Here is a 15,512-nt window from a genome sequence, read left to right as displayed (position 1 = left end):
CGGGCCTGCCTCTATATTATATCTATAGAACTACATATATTATAACTCTATATATGCTATTATAACTCTCTCTCTCTCTCTCTCTCTCTCTCTCTCTCTCTCTCTCTCTCTCTCTCTCTCTAAATATATATATATATATATATATATATATATATATATATATATATATATATATATATATATATATATATATATATATATATATACATATATATCCTATTAGAACTCTATATAACCCTATATTATTATTCCATCTAACTATTATAACTATATATGCTATTATAACTAAATCTGTGTAACTATATACGCTATTATGACTCAAGAACTATTATAAATCTATATATTATATTTCAACTCTATATATATACTATACGATGTATAGTCGTGTGTTGGTGTGTCTACATACAGGTATGTCCATACGTTGTTGTTAGGTTTAAGCCTGCATAATTTAATCGAATTGGCCTACCATGGGCTTAATATTGTATTGATAGTTCTCTCAAAGTTACCTTTGCCAAAATATAACCATAGGCCTGTTGCCAAAAACTATTCTGGGTGGTGTTTGCATCCACGGTGGATGTAATAGTAACCAAAGTCAGGTTATATAAAGCTACACGGTACAGGAACTTCTCTTTAGAAGTCTCTAGTACTATCTATCTATAGAGAGACCCTGTGTGTTTGTGTGTGTGCGTGTGTGTGCGTGTGCGTGTGTGTGTGTGTTTGTGTGCGCTATCCCTCAAAATAACCAGTTGATAGCTAACCATGAAACCTCTGATAACACAGAGAGCCACGTTCTACCATATGTGTTGACATGCAATGTTCATATAGTCTTCTAATTGTTCTCCTGCAAGCAGATCCTGGAAAGAGTTTATAAAACATCCGGATGCACACGACCATTTGAGTTTAAAACAGGGCTTTATTTAGGAGGACATAGTGTTTATTAACGTGTTACCATACAAAACGTTTGACTCTGAAGTCCACAAGTGCTGCCTGCAGTCTTATCAGTCAAATATTATTATTTGAATATACTTTGACAAGAATAGATAGGATGCTCTATTTTCAGACATATTACAGAAAATACAAATACAAATTATTGTCAACTAAAAAATAATAATTCGACAGTCACAGTATTTATTAACTTTAATAATACATTATTAACAATAACACAGATTACATCATCTATTCAGATGTAGGCATCTAGCATTGAAACAGTCAAGAACTGTGCAAAGTCAGCCCACCATAATGTAAATAGTGTAAACATGTAATCCTCCAACATCCATGTTTAGTGAAGTGTGAGTGACACCTGTCATCGAGGAACAGTCAACGTCATCACTTCGATAGTTTACTGTCCGGTTGAAGGCCTCGTTTAAAACCGATGTATATGATCAGATATAATAATCAGATAATGTACAGTTCATCCCTGATGAGACACCTCCTCTCCTCGAACTCCTCGTTCTTCTCCTGCTCCACAGAGCTCCTCTAGAACTTGAGTTACTGTTTCTTCTCCTGCTCCCCATTTCCTCTGGAACTTGAGGTACTCGTTCTTCTCCTGCTCCACAGACCTCCTCTAGAACTTGAGGTACTCGTTCTTCTCCTGCTCCACAGACCTCCTCTAGAACTTGAGGTACTCGTTCTTCAGGCGGCTGAGCCGGGTTCCGTGGCTGCGGATGATGAGGGACAGTAGCTCGTGTTTGTCCTTCAGGCCCAGGGAGAGGTCCAGGGTGTCTTTCAGGACGTCCCGGGTGTGGACCACCATGCCCAGGAAGTCGTCGTGGATGCGGTGCTCCGCCTTCAGCTCGTTCTCCTGGCTCTGCTTGAACTTCACCTCCAGCTCCAGCAGAGACTTCTCCGAGTTGGTGAAGGCTTCGTTGATCTGCGCGGTTTCCCTCCTCAGGTACTTCCCGTAGCTGTCCTCGCCGTCCAGATCGTAGGAGATGCTCTTCCCGATGCCCTCCAGGACCCGGGCGGAGTCCTCGATCTGCCGCTTGATGATGGTGAAGTCGTCCCGGATCACCGAGTCGTGGTCCTCGTCCAGACCACACTTCCGCTCGTCGGTCATCTTGAAGAGCATCTGGCACTTCTCCGGGTCGTCGTTCTCCTCGTAGTCCCCGTCCGGGACGAAGTAGTGGTGGAAGGTCCCGTTGGACATCTCGGGGTGCAGCGGCCCGCGGTACGACGCCCGGCCGGCCGAGAGCATAAGGGCGCACAGGACCAGGAGGAGAACCGCCATGGAGCCTCTGAACCCAACACCGAACACCGAGTCCTGGGTTTAACGGAGTCCACAACCGAGAGACTACTGGACCTTCTGAACTTAACCCAGCGGAGAAAACCAAACCATGTCGGAGAAGCTTCAGCGTCCTGGTGAGCTTGTGGTTCACAGGGTGTATAACTAGGAGAACTAGTCCTCGTTGAGGTTGAACCAGCCCCGACCCAAAGCCCGTTACTACTGATTGTGCGTAAATCCACGACCGAGTTCGAAGTAGAGCTCAGCGCCGAACCTCCAACACAACATCTGGTATGTGCAGAGCTGGTTTGTAGAGTGCTGTTTGGGTTCGACCCCCTGGATCAGGTTACAGTCTCCGTCACTGAGGACTCCCCCAGCTCAGAGGAACCACGGAGAGGGTCCGAGGAGTTAGGAGCGATCTGGTGTCAAATAGCATTACAATGTGGAACAGGCCTCTTTGTGTTAATGCATTAATGCATCGGCCTACATTGTTTTATACAATGCATCACATTATCATATCAACTTGCAATCACTCGGCTTGAAATTAGCGACTAAGACTATTTTTCTGTGTTGATTTCATCCAGTCACGTGAAACACATTCCTCACTATAGAACACATTTCCCCATAAGCCTATAAAATATCATAGCATTTATCTTTATGCTTTTTGTTGATTGTTTTCTGAATATTCCTAAATCTACTCATTTTACTATTTATCATTGGCCTGCATTGACATTCTTTCAGTAAATAAGATCATTGTTTCTGACAATTAGGAAAATGACATGTAGCCAGAGGAATCCATCCAAGAAATACTTGAAACAGTGGTAAGTAGTGTAGCAGTAGTAAGTAAGTGTGTGTGTGTGTGTGTGTGTGTGTGTGTATGTGTATGTGTATGTGTATGTGTATGTGTATGTGTGTGTGTGTGTGTGTGTGTGTGTGTGTGTGTGTGTGTGTGTGTGTGTGTGTGTGTGTGTGTGTGTGTGTGTGTGTGTGTTTGCGCTACCCCTCAAAAAATAAATTAAAAAAAACCTGAAGGAACATGAACATCAGCCTGGACGGACCACAGAACCATCTCAATCTCCCATTTCCTCTATTCAGGATGATAATTTTTTGGTGTTGTTCGAAAGTTATGAATAAGTGTTTGAACCTCGGTGAGTCGTGTGGATGCAGTGCTGAGCAATAACCATGGAATCACTGGTCCTTGATGCATGGAAACGTATGGCTGGGCTGATTCTGGGGGAATAGGAGGTGGTTTACTGCCTCGACGTCGCATGAAAGGGGGGGGGGGGGGAACTCACTTCAGCAGGATTTATTAATCTGAAGGACAAGGCTGCTCTGTCATTACTGCAGTACAGAGGTAATAAAGCTCTGCTCTCTTTCTGCTGGAAAATATAAGATGGAGCCATTGAAATGTGCTTTCGAGTGCCATAATGTTAGACAAGTTCAGTCTTTAGTTGCCAAACTTTATGAAAACTTTAAGGACATGGTGTTTTCTCTTCTTTTAATATATTTTTTTAAAACAATAAACTTAACCATAGATAACAATACAAGTTTAACTATGAAAAATCTGAAGTGGAAAATAAGTGTCGTTCAGAGCCAATGTTGCCATAACCCAAACTGTGCTGTTTAAACCTGAGTGTAGAACAACACTTCTCCTGATTGGCTACATGGGGAGTTAAACCACTCTAATGCTAATAAACTGAACCTCATCATTAACCTCCTGTCATCTTTCAAATCACAAAAGATGTTTGGATTCACATCAAAACCCAATTCCCAGCATGGCATAATCAGCATAATCATGGTGATTAATCTAAAATGAATCATCTAATGCAAATGTTTGATATCAAAGTTCCCTGGTAGAGTGACGGGGTGTTGGGTTATAGAGACATCACTGTGTGCTGGGTTTCAGAGAACCCCTTTACAAAGTGGACCATTCAAGAGATAATCTCCACATTTTAAGGGAGAGGTTTTGAAAAGCTGGGTAGAAGTTAAGTTAATCCTGTGTCAGTACATTTGAGAAATCAGTGGTTTAAAACTTCATAGTGCTCCCAATACAAACTTCATAATACGGCCAAGTAATGACATCAGAAGGACTGCCCCAGTTATTACTACAAAAACACAGCTGCAAACAGCTCTAATTGTGAAACTCTTTAAAGAATGCTCCAAGATACGATAATGGCTTCTATTCTTCTCGGCCCTGTCTGGTCTGGTGTACCGATGCCCTCACCGCAGATGAAGCCAACTGTTCAGTATTTTTATTTGGGGATGTTTTTTTAACGGCGCTAGGAAAAAAGATTGGCTTGGGATTGCTATGGGGTAATGAGCCGTGAAAAGAAAGGAGTTGAACGAGCGGGTTTCTGCTCTTCATAGAAGCAGGAAAGAGAGTTCCCTGAGCAGTCCTCTGAAGGCAACAGTGGAGCAATTAAGTATGGAAAGCCAACAAGACCATAATTCACTACACTTTCCTCATGGCCTTCATGAATGCTGTTATGATGCCAGCTGCTTTATATATTTAATTGTATACAGGGGTTAGGGTTAGGGTCAAGCTTTATTGAGCCTTTTTTAAGCTTCCTTAACTGTGCATATGCCTATGCATTATTTCTTATAGTTGGCGAAAAAGATAAAAAATAATTAAAAAATATTGATTTATTCTTTTATTAGAATTGTGCAAATTCCTTTGCTGTTGGCTGTGTTTAACTCATGCCTTGCTCGTGGCAACCGGCTGGTTAAGTGCTCATGGTTTTGAAAACATTAAATTTAAATGATATGTGAATCACTGGCCTTCTGTGTTTGCTTGGTCAATCGATTCTCAACTCCCACAGCAACCTGTGTAAACCCTCTCGTAAACTGTTTATGACGGTGGAATAAAGGGTTTGAGGATGCAGGATGGAGGGAAATGCTGTCAGGTTTCAGAGATTTAAAAGGTAATTGTATCAAGTTTTCCCTTTCAGCATGGACAGATCTTATGTGATCTATACTTAGATTCAGCCAGGGGCCAGGGCCCCCCTTTACCTTCACCTTGTTCCTGTCTGATACCTCCTGACTCGTTTAACTAGTTTACCGCTCCATGGACCTTTCAGAGGTTGAAGGTATGCCAAGGTGACGTAAACCTGGAGACTTTGCCTTCTACTTGGATACTTTCATTGTGTTTTCCTCTCACATCACTCTCACCATAAAAAATCTAGAATTAGTCTTCGACAGATCGGCCAAAACATGGATTGACCCTCGGAATAAAACAACCCTCCAGCCGAGTGTGAATAGCTCAGCATCTTGTCTGAGATGGGTCCCCCAGTGCTTCATTAGGTCAGGCTTCAGCTGAACGACCAACGCCTAAGACACTGGAGAGCCTCTAGGCCTGTGGGATTCTAAAGATGCTTGGAATACCTCTCCCTTCCTCTTTCATACCCTCCTCAGTGTGCCTGAGGACAAGCATAAAGGTATACCCCCCCCCCCCACTAATGGATCCCAGAGCTGCTGAGTACTGAAGGGGCAGTACTGGATCAGAACCAGGTAGTGATGAAGGATCCAGTACATCCCACCGAACCATGGTTCAGGAGGATGAAGAGATGCTTCCTCTTGGCTGTAACAGAGAAGTACCATGGGTTCCACTGTAACAGTGTGTGCCGCGACAGCTCTCTGAGCATACCAACAGAACGCCCTAGAGGCTGACAGCCAGCTCGCTCTTTGGGTTTTAACGAGCATTGAACCGGCAATACACAACACAAGAAGCCTGGAAAAATGGGCCAACAACTTAATCATACGTTGATGCATTAAAGGATTTACGTTGTTTGGTCTGGAAACGTAAACATATGTTGCTATATATGAGAGGTAACACGTCTGTGACTCTTAAAGGAGCCTCCTTGGATCAGAGGGTGGTCATTCCTCTGTGTGGCCCAACCTCTGTATCGTCAATCACTGGAGGAGGAATTCTTGCTCATCTGGTTTACGACTGACATATTAAGGCGTTTCTCTCTCTCTCTCTCTAATGCCGTGTATCCAGTGGCCATTCAAAATACTTTCTAGTGGCATCCACAGCTCTACGGATCCATTCACTACGGTAAGATGGATGTGTTAACGTGCCTTTAGATTTACATTTACCTTAATACATTGTAATTGTGTGTTAGTGTTTATTGTAACATTGTTAACGAAGTTTGTATTTTTAATGACAGTTCTGTGATCATGCCGGTGACCAAACAGCCAAGCGCCTTCGCCCCGTCTGACTTCCAGACCGGGCTCTACTCCATCTGTGACGACTGCAGCACATGTACGGATCACTGCGCCGTATTGATTTGTGATGTGGGAGACTCAAGGTGGTGGAGTTATCTGAGTTGATCCTTCGACACTTGTGTTGCAGTCTGCTACGGCCTGTGCTGCTTCCCCTGCCTGGCGTGCTCCATCGCTAGCGACATGGACGAGTGCTGCCTGTGCGGCTGCTGTCCTGCCCTCAGAGGCGTCTACCGGACCAAGTACAACATCCGGGTGGGTCCCAGTAGAGCGCCTGTTAGAGTCCCCTGTTGGGGTGACGGGCGCATACGTTGACACGCACACGTACCATCTGATCCATGGGGTCACTGCTTTAACCCACCGTGTATCTCCAGGGATCCCTTTGTAAGGACTACATTGCGTATGTCTTCTGTGGAGCCTGTGCTATCTGCCAGCTGAAGAGGGACATCGACACAAGGAAAGACCAGGGGGTCTTCTGATTGCACTGGCGTAAGTATTACAACAAGGCGACACACACACACACACACACACACACACACACACACACACACACACACACACACACACACACACACACACACACACACACACACACACACACCTGCAATCAAAATCAAGTTCTATGTTAAAAGTAATATGTTCTTATTCATGTTTTAATGTGTTCTCGTTGCTGTTCAGATTGGGGACCTCAGTTTCAATGTTCACCACATGAAGAAGAGAAGGCTTCATAATTATGTCAAGTAATTCAAAATGTATTTAGTTATTCTAATCGACTGGTTTTAAGTTTTTAAAGGGGTGGCATCACGCCACCAGGTGTGAGTGTGATCAGCCATTGCAATCCATACGTCTTGTCCTGTGCCTTATGACATCACAAGGGGGCGTGTCCCCATAGATGTACGCTGGATAGATCAGTTACCAGCCTACCCAGTTGACTGTGGCAGATGTTGCTGATCTATCCATCATACATCTAGGTGATCAATCCAACTTTTGATGTCACTAAAACACAGGAAAAGGCTGGGTTCCAAAGGGCTTGTAATGGCTGATCACACCCACTCCCGGTGACGTGATGTCAGCCCTTTAAGGACGGGTGAGAGGGAACTGCATGCACTTTCCTGATGTTTTTACCCTGCTACCTGCTAGTACTTTTATACTGTTTACGTTTAAATATTAGTTCAACTGTGCTCATATTGTTACAAACACAGTTCACTGAATTAAGTATAAATGCAACATTAATAAATCTACCTGTTCAAGCATGACATGTTGATGAGTAGTTTGTTCTTGGCAATTCATTCTTTGACTCGGCGGCCGATACCTCAGTTAAAACAATGAGCAGGTTAATTGATGGTTTATCAAGACGGACTTGTTTAACATACTGATTGATGAGTGTCAGCCAGTGACTCACACTGGGATTTAAAAGTGATTTTAGAGCATTCATTCCAACCTGTTGACACCTGGAGGTATTCAGGCTGGAGCTAAAGCCTTCTAGACCTGTAAACTACAGGGCGTCTCTGCTAGGGTGCTGGGGGGGGGGACTCCATCTCCATGGTCCTCCAATTTTTTCACGCATTTCTAATTGGTCTTCGATAACATAACTATATAGCACATCGAGCACACAAGGTCTACGGTCTACGGTATGAAGGCCAGCTCTCTCTCTCTCTCTCTCTCTCTCTCTCTCTCTCTCTCTCTCTCTCTCTCTCTCTCTCTCTCTCTCTCTCTCTCTCTCTCTCTCTCTCTCTCTCTCTGATGAAGAGGTGGGTGAGTAGAGAGGTCATGTCTCCGGTGGCAGAGTGGAGAGGAGACAGTGACAAAACTGTTGAAGAACTGGTTCAATTGGTATCGACTTCTTAGTCAGAATGTCAACAAAGGTCCCCATTGCGTCCCATGTAGAGGCGCCTATCTTTAGACTCACATAACCTGGACACAGGGGACATTATAGAAACCACAAATGTAGAAGAAAGAGTTTATTACACCGGTTTACTTTGGAGATTTGAAAATCCAAGAAGACAGCGGAGGAAAGTGTTTCTTTGTACTTCAAACCAAACCCCAGGTAACATTCCAGGTAGCTAGTTTCACCCAGAACCAGGCCATTGTCCCCAGGGAAGTGCTCCTGCCTCCTTTCGTTTCAAGTGTCACAGGTTTGGACTGTGACTTTGTATATCTCTGACACGTGGCTTATCTTGGAAGCAAATAACCAACAGAACACAGAGTGACGTGCAGAGGGTGGCTGCACATGTGTCCATGGGACCAGGTTAGCAGGGACGTGCACAGGAATTTTGAGGGGCAGTTGCTATGACCTGAAAAAAGGGCACCCCCCCCCCCCCAAAAAAAAAACAAAAAACTCACAGGCTATATGAAGGACTGAGAATAACAGGGTCTTTATAATATATTAATACAAATAAGTAAAACACTGAAATAACTACTACTAACGATAATGCAGAAAAACATGACTTGAAGAAGAAGAACATAACATGAACACAAACATAATTAAACAACATCCTATCAAGTCACTGATAAGTTTCTCCAAATTGACATTTTAAAAATGCAAAGCTTCAAAAGAGAAACCTTCAGAACCTCTTCTTTGTCGATTGGTATGTCCTTCTCTATGGACAGCAGGAGGAGGTCAGACAGCCGCTCTTGACCACACTGATTTCGGATTTCGGGACACGGCACATCACTACAGGGTAGTGATGTGCTCCTCTTTGCTGCCTCCTTTAGTTGTCTCTCTCTCTCCTGAATCCTCCTCTTTTCACTGGACATTTCGGCTTCACTCAACAATAACAAACAATACCCAAAATAGTGATAAGATTTAGGCATGAACCATTTTGAATGAAAGAATTCATGTGATGCATTACTTCCATCATTTATTCTTCTTGTTAAAACGAAATGTTAGAAACTAACTATCAGCAGACATGTAGCTTAGTTTGCCTACCAAAAAATGTGTAGACTATGTGATAACGGGGCTGCTTGTCTGCAAGCTAGCTAGCTGTCTGATTATTTAGGCTAAACGTTACGTGGCAAACTGAGCCTGGATTTATGAAGATTGTAATTCATTTCATAAAACGTGATGATGATTATTTGTTTCTAATACATCTCAAATTCACCTTTTCCGAGAACATCAAGGCAGTCGTCTCACAGGTGCCGGTGTTCCGGTCGCGTGCAGCGCTGCACGCGCCGGTTCACACGCCGCGCGGCAACTCACGGCCTCCATTCATTTCAATGGGGGAACGGCGGCAGAGGGGAGGCGGCAAAAGCGGCTGTTGCCGCGCGGCAGAGTTTGCCCTCCCCCTACTGACTTTCACTCTCAGTGCCCGAACGGAATTGAATGAGGCTACGCTTACTTTATGAAATGTTTCGAGTGGCGATTTTTATTATCTAGGCCTACATGAAATTCTGCATCCATTAAATGATTAAAAAAAATATATATATATATTTTTTTTTTCCTCGGAAGGGCAACCTGAGTCGAGGAGGGCATATGGGCAGTTGCCCAAGCAACCTGAGCAACCCCCCTGTGCACGTCCCTGCAGGTTAGGGTGAGGCTGTTAGCTGCTCAGCTAAAGCCTAACCCTAACCTGGTCACAGAGTTAGGTTAGGCTACTATACTATTACTACTACTATTACTATACTACCACTACTTCTACTACTACTATTGGAATGCTACCATCATGACCTGTATTAATATTACTATATATTATTTTATATGAGTTATATATGATGATAATAAGAGTAGACAGGTTTATGTGATGAAGGGTGAACATGACCTCCTAATGATGGGTTCAACTGCGGGCTGTAGAGAGATACACCGCGGTCAACGATAAGTGGTCTCACTCTGCATAGTGTCATGGGTTCTGGAACACGCACGCGCACGCGTGGTCAAAAAGAAAGATCAATGGTCAAAAGAATGTGTGAGTAATAGGACCAATACAAGGCGCTTCCATTCTGGATCCTCTGATGAATGTTCAGGCGGTTCCATTCCCAGGAATGGAACCGCCTTGCTGACAGGCTGTGAGGGGGAATGGATGGGAACCATACAGAGAGTCGGTCACACAGGCAGGGAGAGACTCACACTAATCTATGTTCCCTCTTGGCACAACAACAGTCGAAGCAGCAAAATGTAATTGAATTGTAGGCTCCCCTACGGTGTCTGAGTGCCTTTAACACCACTGTTGTAAATGTGTCAACACGGACTCGTGTCTGTTCTAGTTTCACCGTTCTACACTCACCAGAAGATAGTTGAACCCGTACCTTGAGTGTTAAAATCCCAGCCGGAGTTCCACTGTTCACCTGGGAGTCCCTCTCAGTCTGATGTGGGGACGCTCCTGGTGGTCTAGCATCACCTACCAGGGCTAGCATCACCTACCAGGGCTAGCATCACTGGCCAGGGCTAACATCACCTACCAGGGCTAGCATCAGCTACCAGGGCTATCATCACCTACCAGGGCTAGCATCACCTACCAGGGCTAGCATCACCTACCAGGGCTAGCATCACCTACCAGGGCTAGCATCACTGGCCAGGGCTAACATCACCTACCAGGGCTAGCATCAGCTACCAGGGCTAGCATCACCTACCAGGGCTAGCATCACCTACCAGGGCTATCATCACCTACCAGGGCTAGCATCACCTACCAGGGCTAGCATCACCTACCAGGGCTAGCATCACCTACCAGGGCTAGCGTCACCTACCACATCACCTTCCAGGTCCAGCCAATAACAGCTGGCAATCCACCAGGTTAGGTCTCAAAAACATGCAACTGCGAAAGGCTTTATTTTGTGCTATTTAATTATACATCCTGCTTCAAAACTTCCAGAATACATTACAAGATAAACATACAAAGTTTTTCTTGACCAGTACTTGTTTACTCACACCTTCGTCCGAAACTGAGAACCGGGAGCTAGCTTCTTGTAGCTCATAGCTCCAGTCGGGGAAGTGGGATGTTGTGCCATAAAGCGTTTTTATAACCCCCCCAAATCTTCCATGAGATGACATATTTTCATGTTGGTATAGAATACATCACATAATGCATTAGACTTGCAGAGTGGCTCTTCTAGGTGAAAAGACTAGACTCATAAATATCAGGAGAGGCCCAAATCAATCAGGAACAGACAGACTCCTCAGCCCTGAATCGTTTTGCCCTTGACTCGGAAAACTCATCTTTTCCAAGTATGAAATACCAGATTAATAGACAGAGCGAGAGAGACGCAGGCTGGAGGGGGGGTATAGAGAGTACGTAGCAAACAGAAAGAGAGAAGAGCCACTGAGGGCAGGTAGGGCCAGGTAGGGCCCCTTCCCTCCTCTAACGGAGCATATGTTGTGCGCAGCAGGGAGCAGCGGCGTGTAATTACCCGGAGCACTTAGCAGGAGGTAAAGGTCACAGGGGGGGGGGGGGGGGGGGGGCTATAGGGCTGCGCCCCCAGCGTCTATCAACCCCGGGAGCTGGGGCGAGCGGGGGGGGGGGGTGAAACAGATGCTTTGTGGGAAAGCTACAACCAAACACTGGGATGTTGTTTACAACAACAGAAGGGACGTCCAAACAAATAATGCAACGTGTGCTTTGGGCCGGCCGTTCACTCTCTCGTGTTCGCTGTCGTGTTCTGCTTTGTGTTGCCGTGTTTAACGCAGCAGACCACCGATGTGGAGCCGGCGTTGAATGAAGACCTTACCATGCTTAGTGTCAGTAAGGCAGCGAGGGACGCAGTCTGGGCCGTCAGTTAGGGTACGGAGGAGCCTTCCCTCCCTCTGAAGGGGCGCTGCGCTAACACGAGCTCAAACGGGCTGGTGGCTAACGCTAGAGATGAGGACATCAACACGGCTCTCCTTTAGGGCCCTGTGTCAGCCCCCCAGGAAACATCTGTATACCAGACACATCTGTCTTCAGGGATACATTTGTATAGAGAGACATCTGTACACAGGGACAGATCTGTCTGCAGGGACACATCTGTCTGCAGGGACACATCTGTCTGCAGGGACACATCTGTATAGAGGGACACATCTGTATGCAGGGACACATGTGTATAGAGGGACACATGTGTATAGAGGGACACATCTGTCTGCAGGGTCACATCTGTATAGAGGGACACATGTGTATGCAGGGTCCTTGTTAAATCCACCGGCGGTGTTGCAGAGCTGCTCCCAGAGGCGCCGGTTGCGGGCCGCTTATTATAGCTGTGTTTGCACATGCTTTCCATGCGCTGTAAGCAGTCCATGTGGTGGTTGGCCCGAGGGCTGAGACAGTGCGGTAATGCCCGGACTCGCCCCCGCTGTATGAATGGTGGCAGGGGCTGTGTTTACGTTCTGCCCCGGGGGCCGGCCACACCGTCTGTCCACCAGCGGCTCCCTGAACGGGCGCTCTGTACCTGAAGGAGACGGACGCTCTCCCTCCTCCCCAGAGACCCACGTCCACACGGCGCTTTGAGGACAGTGGAACTCTGTCTTCAGAAATGAACCGCTATTAGTGTCAGCTTAAGCAGAGTATGGTTGAATTATCTCTGTGATGGTAACTTTTATGCACTGTTTTACTCTTGGCCGTGTGTTATCTGTGGGTTTGGTTGTCACGGTTCCCAGACTTGAGGCCAGGATTTTCCTTTCTCATGGCCGGATCCAAAGTGGTGGATTTACAGAAGGATTGTGAAACAATACATCCATCTATTATAACGGCTGATTACTCTGAGAGCCGGCCGTTCTCAAACCAGTTTAGCTCATATGGATGCTCTTGGATGTCCACACTCCAATATATGTTTCCCACGTTCACAATGTGATGGTGACAGTTTGATACTGAAGACCTAAACATGAGTTGACCAGATGTAGGCCATACATCACTTTACCTATTACGTGGAAAAAGAAACACTGAACAATCCGTGAGTGTTGGGAATCATCTGCAGATTCACAAGCATGATCAGCAGCATCATTACCCTAACTCTAAGCTCATAAACTCTGCAATGTTTTATGTTGTCATCTTAGCCTCCTAATATCCATAACATAACAACCTTGGCATTTGCCATTGCGTGTTTCCTGAGGACAACAAGTCAACCAAGAGCACTTTACTCCACGCTTTCCATTTTGTCACCGTCATCAATCATTAATGAGTGCCTAAACGCCACCAGCCAAGAGCCAGACTCACAGATGTGATGGCATCACACTACCGCTCTGAGACATATGAGCATTGATGTGAGACTTATAAAAGGTTTATGAACGAGTGACATCAGCGAACTGGACCCGGTCCTGTATCAGGGAGATCGTAACTGAGGTTGTTGGTTTGAACCTCTGCCACGACCTGCTTTAACCGCAGCTGTCATGTGCTGGCGTGAGTTCACTGTAAAGAATGTGGAGATTGACCAAGAACAACACGAGCTGTCCTGACGCCACAAACATCTCAAGCATTCGGATCATTCCTCTCTCAAAGAATTGCCTTAGTGGTTTGTGAGACTGGTAGGACTGGACAGGTGAAGTGACGTCAGAAAAACGATCCTCTAATATAAGCCAAAGACAACCTACCAATGGCCGCCCTGGGCCAAACGTCTACAACACCTCCTCCAGACATGCCTTAAGACTCAGAGAGCAAGCTCCAACAGGCCTCTGGCGCTTCGCTAACACGGCGGCGGGGAGGGGCCTCAGAGCTCTTGTTCTGTTGGTGTCTAATTGATGAAGTTTCACTCACAGCTCGCAGGCAGTCGTCACCTGCTGGTCTGTTTCCTGACAGATTGGATACGGCGCTCTCACGAGAAGAGGGGCGACGGAACTAGGTCACTGTATCCCTCTGTGTCGTTCCTGGGCCTGTGTGTTCCTCTCTGTGGTGTCAACCTGACGTGTTATTATTCCACTTATAAATGTTTGGATTCTTCTGTCCAGATTTTTCTTTTCCCGCAGAGATACGACTCTGGTGCTGAGTGCTGTTGTGAGGGGGTTCAGCGGATGGAAAGTGATGTCATCGCTGTGGAAGGCTCTCTCCCTCTCTCCCACCTCTCTATCTGTCTCTCTCACCCACCTCTCTCACTCTCTCTCTACCCCACCTCTCTTGCTCTCTCTCCCCCACCTCTCTCTCTGTCTCTCTCTCGCCCCTCCTCTCTCTCTCTCTCTCTGTCTCTCGCCCCACCTCTCTCTCTCTCTCTACCCCACTTCTCTATCTGTCTCTCTCACCCTCCTCTCTCACTCTCTCTCTACCCCACCTCTCTCGCTCTCTCTCCCCCACCTCTCTATCTGTCTCTCTCACCCACCTCTCTCACTCTCTCTCTACCCCACCTCTCTCGCTCTCTCTCCCCCACCTCTCTCTCTGTCTCTCTCTCGCCCCTCCTCTCTCTCTCTCCCCCCCCCTCTCTGTCTCTCTCTCCCATATCTCTATCTGTCTCTCTCACCCACCTCTCTCTCTCTCTGTCTCTCTCTCGCCCCACCTCTCTCTCTCTCTCTCTCCCCCCCTCTCTCTCTCTCTCCCCCCCTCTCTCTCTCTCTCTCTCTCTCTCTCTCTCTCTCTCTCTCTCTCTCTCTCTACCCCACCTCTCTCTCTCTCTCCCCCACCTCTCTCTCTGTCTCTCTCGCCCCACCTCTCTCTCTCTCTCTCTCTCCCCCCCCCTCTCTCTCTCTCTCTACCCCACCTCTCTATCTGTCTCTCTCTCCCACCTCTCTCTCTCTCTGTCTCTCTCTCGCCCCACCTCTCTCTCTCTCTCCCCCCCCTGCTCTCTCTCTCTCTCTCTCTCTCTCTCTCTCTCTCTCTCTACCCACCTCTATCTCTCTCTCTCGCCCACCTCTCTCTCTCTCTCTCTCTCTCTCTCTCTCGCCCCTCTCTCTCTCTCTCTCTCTCTGTCTCTCGCCCCACCTCTCTCTCTCTCTCTACCCCACCTCTCTATCTCTCTCTCTCTACCCACCTCTCTATCTGTCTCTCTGACCCACCTCTCTCGCTCTCTCTCTGTCCCTCTCACGCCCCACCTCTCTCTCTCTCTCTCTCTCTCTCTCTCTCTCGCCCCACCTCTCTCTCTCTCCCCCCCTCTCTCTCTCTCCCCCCCTCTCTCTGTCTCTCTCTCTCCCCTGTCTCTCTGTCTCCCTCTCTGCCCACCTCTCTCTGTCTCCCTCTCCCACCTCTCT

General features: G+C 46.5%; 2 protein-coding genes across 2 annotated transcripts; one reads left to right on the top strand and one right to left on the bottom strand.

Annotated features, from left to right (window-relative positions):
* Positions 1-893: 893 nt before the first annotated feature.
* On the bottom strand, positions 894-2,581 carry fibinb (fin bud initiation factor b). The gene has a single exon (XM_030377965.1). The coding sequence runs from the start codon at positions 2,225-2,227 to the stop codon at positions 1,610-1,612; it is 618 nt and encodes a 205-aa protein (XP_030233825.1). The 5' UTR covers positions 2,228-2,581; the 3' UTR covers positions 894-1,609.
* A 3,463-nt stretch (positions 2,582-6,044) lies between these two features.
* On the top strand, positions 6,045-7,698 carry LOC115559206 (placenta-specific gene 8 protein). Its single transcript, XM_030377983.1, has 5 exons — positions 6,045-6,275; positions 6,388-6,482; positions 6,573-6,697; positions 6,817-6,931; positions 7,121-7,698. The coding sequence occupies exons 2-4, from the start codon at positions 6,398-6,400 to the stop codon at positions 6,919-6,921; spliced, it is 315 nt and encodes a 104-aa protein (XP_030233843.1). The 5' UTR covers positions 6,045-6,275; positions 6,388-6,397; the 3' UTR covers positions 6,922-6,931; positions 7,121-7,698.
* The last annotated feature ends 7,814 nt before the right edge of the window (positions 7,699-15,512 follow it).

Source organism: Gadus morhua, chromosome 14 (genome assembly GCF_902167405.1).
Source record: "Gadus morhua chromosome 14, gadMor3.0, whole genome shotgun sequence".
NCBI classification, from domain to species: domain Eukaryota; kingdom Metazoa; phylum Chordata; class Actinopteri; order Gadiformes; family Gadidae; genus Gadus; species Gadus morhua.
This window is presented reverse-complemented; position numbering and strand designations above follow the sequence as displayed.

Excerpts from the sequence above, each read along its gene's own strand:
- fibinb (XM_030377965.1), bottom strand. The coding sequence starts at position 2,227 with ATGGCGGTTCTCCTCCTGGTCCTGTGCGCCCTTATGCTCTCGGCCGGC.
- LOC115559206 (XM_030377983.1), top strand. The coding sequence starts at position 6,398 with ATGCCGGTGACCAAACAGCCAAGCGCCTTCGCCCCGTCTGACTTCCAG. Across the intron at positions 6,483-6,572 it reads CTGTGACGACTGCAGCACAT|TCTGCTACGGCCTGTGCTGC; the intron begins GTACGGATCACT and ends CTTGTGTTGCAG. Across the intron at positions 6,698-6,816 it reads GGACCAAGTACAACATCCGG|GGATCCCTTTGTAAGGACTA; the intron begins GTGGGTCCCAGT and ends GTGTATCTCCAG.